The following is a 6,000-nucleotide window of genomic DNA, read 5'->3' as shown; positions in this document are numbered from 1 at the left end:
AATTGAAAGAAAAAAAAAATATTTTCAAATATTTTCGTAACCCACGCAGACAACACAAAAAAAATATTAAAATAAGTCAAACAACAAACAAAATCAATTGAAAAAATTATATAATAAAAAACATGCATCACGTTACCTAAAATTCGCAAAGCTTCGCAACCAACGAAATTAAACAAATAAAAAAACAAGTGAAGGAACGAAGTGAAGTCGTATAAAAAAAACTCAGTAAAGGAACGAAGTTCATGAAAAAAACAACCAAGTAAAGAAATATATATATAATAAAAATATGCATCATGATGCAAATAATGCATGTCCGTGATACAATAATGCATCACAGACATGCAAATTAATGCATCCGTGATGCATGAGCCAAGCAAAGGAGGACGCGTGGCAGCGTCCTCCTCTGCAGGCAGCGGACGCTACTTTGGCAGCGTCCGCTTCTATTGTAAGCGGACCCTGATTTTGTCAGGGTCCGCTACTGACACCGGCGTTTTGAAGTAGTTTTGCCACACCACCCTGCATGCATTATTTTTGCCACTCAAATATTTTTTTAAATTAAATTTAAAAAAAAACCCTTAAATATCATCCTTCAACCAAAGCAATTAGTTTTGCAATATAAAAAATCAACAATATCTTAAGTAATAAATTAAAATAGTATTTAATAAGAAAACTTACATCGGCCAAAGTTATACGCATTAACTCAACAGTTGCATCGTAAACCAATTATTTGAAGCCTCGCAAGCTACAAAATTCATAGACTTAATATAAATTGTATTTTCAATTAAAAAAAATAACAAATTAAATATGTCTTATAATAGAATTGGAGTATAATACACTTAGATTATATTTTGTGATAGTCTTTTGTTTGACATCTCGAGTACCATTGGTGTAATAGCCATCACAATCGGTAGAATGGTTCAACTGATGACCTGCATAGTGAAGAAATACTATAAGTAAATATATGAGTGATATTCTAACATTCGAAAAAGAAAGCATAATATCTTACATTTTTTTGTAATCATCAACTATTACGAAGTAACACATCTTTGTAAACGACGTTTTTGGTGTAAACACCGGATCTATGAGGCAATTTTCCATCTTTGACCAAAATTTTTGTACGCTGTTGTGAAACTCCTCTTGAAAGTGCCACATAAAGCTGGCCATGGCTGAACACGTGATCACGCAAAAATATACCTATGTTTGGTATTGTTTGTCCCTGTGCTTTGTTTATTGTGAGAGCAAAACTCAATCTTATAGGCAACTGTTTACGTGTAACCTCAATGGCAATCCAGAATCAAGTTCACTTTTCAAAGGCATTCGATGGAGAAAATATCTTGTTCACTTGTGAGGACCCGCTATAATCTCAGCATCTACGAAGTTTCTATACAGATTGCGACATATCAATCTTGTTCCGTTGCATAGTCCAAGTTTAGGTGCCACATTTCGTAAGATCATAATAGGACAACCTACTTTTAAAACAATTCTATGTGGTGGAAGACCACTTGTACTAAGAGAGTTTAAAAACTCTTCTTGGAAGAGGTTGCTGTTGTCATCTTCAACGATATCCCAAGATGAATATTCTCTTTCTTCCCCGGGAAATTTTGCAATGAGAATTTCATTTATTTTATCAACATCTACATTTTTTGTAGTAATTATGGCTCTGTCAACCATGTAGTTTGCATCGTTGGTATGATCTACCATATTTGGCAAAATAACATCAATCAATTGAGAAATTGAATGCTCATCTTCCCATGGTATGTCCATCGAATCTGGTAATTTTATAAAATCTTCATTTATGGTATGTTTCAAACCATCGCCAATGCGTAGAAGTAATTGCGAGAACTCAAAGTCTTCGGCCGATCTCATATTTTGATGAAGATGTAGTACATTAACAGAATTCCAAAATGTAGACTTTGAAATGCTTGCAGAAATTTGTTCTCGTGCTGATCCTCTTTTAACAACGGGTAATACTTGACGAAAATCTCCACCGAAAATCATAGTTTTTCCACCAAATGGCAAAATGTTTTCCATAATATCTTGAAAAGTTTTATTAACGGATTCAAAAGCATAACGATTAGCCATTGGAGCATCATCCCACACTATACCTGATGCACGTCTGATCAAATTTGCCAGATCCTTTTGTTTTTCAATGTTGCAAAGTGTTTCGGCTGTTGGATTAAGTGAAATTTTGAGACGTGAATGTGCAGTCCTTCCACCTGGTAACAAAGTTGCGGCTATTCCAGAAGTTGCAACTGCTATTAAAATTTTACCTTTCTTTCTTAAATACGCTAAAATTGAGCGATATAAGAAAGTTTTTCCAGTTCCACCCGGACCATCAATAAAAAATAGCTTTGGATGATTGCACATGATGCTCTGAACAATAGTGTCAAACGCATTCCTTTGTTGAGAATTTAAATTTTCAACAGATCTGTAATCTTCATCTGAAATTTGAATAGCAAGCTCATCCTCAATTATCCTTGGGAGTGGAGATTCATCCAAAAACTCAACAATTATAGGTGGTAAATCAAAATCATCGAGTTTCATTTTGTGCTGATGTAACAATCTTCGTAACTTGAACAACAATTTGTTTGTGATGAAGTAATTGGTCGACGAAGTTGATATACCATAATCCTCAGACATATATGGATGAAATTCATTCCAAAGTTTTCTAACTCGTGTTGGTTGACAAAAAACCAATATCGACACAAATAGCCTTCTTAGTGAGGATGACATTTTTATTGAACATGCTTCATGCATACAATGACGAACATAATCATCTTGTTCAAGAAGTCCTCGATATTCAGCTGCCTCTTTGAATGTTGGGTACGTGACACCATTTACAGTCTTGAGTTCTTCAAAATTCCTAGGTCCTCGGACATTATTTAGGAGGATGCGTTCATAGAACCGTTCACCTTCAGATGGAGAGACGATATATATCCTTCCAACAACTTTGTTTCGACCCCTTCGTGAAACCAATTTTTTCTGAGATTGTACCCATCTGTAATGTTGTGGAAATTTCTGATACAAATATTTCTCAGTGAATGAAGAATCACAATTCATTGTGAAAAATTCTGTCAGCATAGTCTTTGAGTTATCATCATCTTCAATTACATCACTTACATGCTGATGTGAGCTGAATCTAATTAGTTGTTGATTTGGTAAGTGTATTTGGAGTCTAAAAACTGAAGGATACATCCGACTAAATTCAAAAAAAAAATTTCTCCATAATGCTTCAGGTGCACAAATCCATCTTCCATCCACAAATTGTTGAATTTCATCGTAGTTATTTCCATTGCGTAGTTCTAGTGCCACTCTATCAGGTCCTTTATGAATATATTTATAAATGTATTTGACACATTTTATCCAACCGCACACTTCAACATTTATATGACAATCAAACTTCAGTAGAAGACACGGATTGTATGGTACTACCCAACCATTGTCAACCATAACCTGACCATTTTCATTATGTAACATTGGTGCATCTTCACGTCTTCGATATATAGGATATGAATCATTTCCTAAAGCTGTGTATGATGTAAAGGGTTTAGGAAATTTCTTCTTACAAATACCATCTCGCATACATGTACTATGAGGGTTGACTAATCCACATGGTCCATGTATCATGTGGTGGAGTACTGCTTCATACAAATTAGGTTCATCTGTTTGCGATGGTATTTCAGCACGTACGACTGAATCAAAATCATCAGGATTATGCAACTTGTCAATGGTTTCAAATATGAGCAACATGTGAACATGAGGCAATCCTCTCTTTTGGTATTCGATAACATATGAGTAAGAAATAACTTTTTCCTAAAACCCCTCTTTCCACAACATCTTTTTTGAATTCTTCAAATTTTGCCTTGAATACCCTTGTTATCAAATCTGGACGATCTTGAGGTGATTGACCTGGTAGGAGTTGCTCTTTTATTTCAATCCAATTTGGATTACATGTCATTGTAAGAAATAAATCTGGTTTTCCATATGTTTGGACCAAATTCATTGCATCTTGATATCTTTGATACATATCACATGGGCTACCAGGGAAAGATGAGGGAAGCACTACTCTACGACCAACATTTTCTACATTATAATGTATTCAGTTAAATAAATATATATAAAAAATTTATACTATAAAATTGATTGGGTTAATGATAGTATCAGTTTAGTACCCTAATAATACATTCAAGGTTTAAAAATTATTTTAGACATGTGGGCTCCATAAAATTATATGGACCTTATATGCCAAATTAAATTGGACCGTTTGATGTTGTGTGAGAGAATTAATGTTATTCTACCATTTCATAAACCATACAATTTAAAGCAATCATACCTGCATTATTTTCTCCACCATCTAGACAATCTTGAAGTCCATGGTGAAGTTCTGATCGAATATTATGTTGATTTGTACGAATCCATCTCAGCCTCTGTGTTTCGATCTTCACATAATTATCAACCACATATTGTTGTAGTAGACGGCCTCCCCGAAGAAATAATGCTGAACAATTTGCTCGTATCTGATAAAAAAATAGTTCACATTTTGAGATTATTAATGTATATCGTCTGTAAAGTCTTATATAGTTAATTAGGGAAATAAAATTTCTATTTTTTGAAGGCTAACCTGTAAACGGTAGGAATAATAGTCTAAATGTAGTGACCCTGCATGGTATCACCTACTAACTGGCAACTAATAGTATGCATTAAACTTAATACAACAAAATAACTTAACAGAGTAAAACATGCGGAAACAACACCATAAATTACATATCAGCTTAGTAATAAAATCCAGGCTTAAATCTGTAGTGATACAACCATATCGAAAACTTAAACAATAAAAATTATACAGCTATATCGAATCCTGCTATATAAAAAAAATCCTCAAGGCTCCTGCTCCCTAGTCCTGCCTTGAACTACCAGCTCCGTCCATCCTGCGACCTGCCCCATGGAATAGGGTGTCCAAGATAACAACTAGGACGTGAGCACTAACGCCCAGTACATAGACATGAGTAAACATATGTATATAATGCATGCAACATGATGACTGGTACAGGGTCATCTGAAAAATCATGCTCAGAACCGGCGCCACATGAGTACTGCCACCGCACGGATCAACCTCTGGGTGCAACCACACTCGTCTAGTAAATCAGAGTAGACAGACATAAATGCCCCCGCCGTCGCGGTACTCTCAGTGACAGACTATCGAGTATAGAGCTGAGCGGCTCTATAGTCAGGTATAACAAGGTATATGCTCAACGTGTATATGCACATGACATATGAATATAGAAAGCGGTAAATCATATATCATGCCATATAATAATGCCAAATAAATGCAACATATAAACATGTATACTCGCTGGCAATCTCAGTCAATGTGTACGTACCTCTAGGCTAGTTCAAGTATAATAGGATCCTAGGTTCCAAGCCTATATTCAAAAGTTCACCGTATCACTACATAAATTCTATAAGCCTTAACTAAGCTAATAAGTACTCCCAAAACTTAAATAGATTCCCGGACCATACCTTTGTCCGTAGTTAACCCTTTGGAGTCGCTAGTCCCGGATGACTATAACCACAACTTGGTTATTTCAGAACCTCTATTATAACCGATAGGGCCCTCAAGTGTATATCTCACACTATATAACTAAAGAAAGAAACTCGAGAATTTGTAATTCAGAAATGAATCTGAGAAGCCCTATTTATAGGCAAAATTCCCGGCCAGGATCGGAACTTTCGATTTCGGGATCGGAGCTTCCGATCCAGCTCATTGCGTGCATGCAGGACATGCCAAGATCGGAACTTCCGTTCTAGGATCGGAGCTTCCGATCTCTGTGCTTCCGTTGAGCTTCCGAAGTGGCTGGGATCGGAGCTTCCGATCCGGCCCAAAGTCAAAAGCCCAAATTCTCCTCCGAAGTCCAATAACACTCCGAAATTACTAACCTTTAATCATGTTTATCATATTATTATCTTAAAATGAGTTCTGGGTTACTACATTCTTCTGAC

At 35.7% G+C, this 6,000-nt stretch overlaps 1 protein-coding gene across 1 annotated transcript; it reads right to left on the bottom strand.

Moving 5' to 3' along the window:
- Nucleotides 1-1,338: 1,338 nt before the first annotated feature.
- Nucleotides 1,339-3,750, bottom strand: LOC140888194 (uncharacterized). Its single transcript, XM_073295881.1, has one exon. It carries the CDS (start codon nt 3,748-3,750, stop codon nt 1,339-1,341), a length of 2,412 nt encoding a protein of 803 aa, XP_073151982.1.
- Nucleotides 3,751-6,000: the final 2,250 nt, after the last annotated feature.

This window comes from Henckelia pumila, chromosome 3 (genome assembly GCF_033568475.1).
Source record: "Henckelia pumila isolate YLH828 chromosome 3, ASM3356847v2, whole genome shotgun sequence".
Lineage (NCBI taxonomy): Eukaryota > Viridiplantae > Streptophyta > Magnoliopsida > Lamiales > Gesneriaceae > Henckelia > Henckelia pumila.
The sequence above is the reverse complement of the archived record's forward strand: the minus strand, read 5'-3'. Positions and strand labels throughout refer to the sequence as shown.

What these genes read in the sequence shown, in the direction of transcription:
- LOC140888194 (XM_073295881.1), bottom strand. Translation starts at nt 3,750, where the DNA reads ATGTTGCTCATATTTGAAACCATTGACAAGTTGCATAATCCTGATGAT.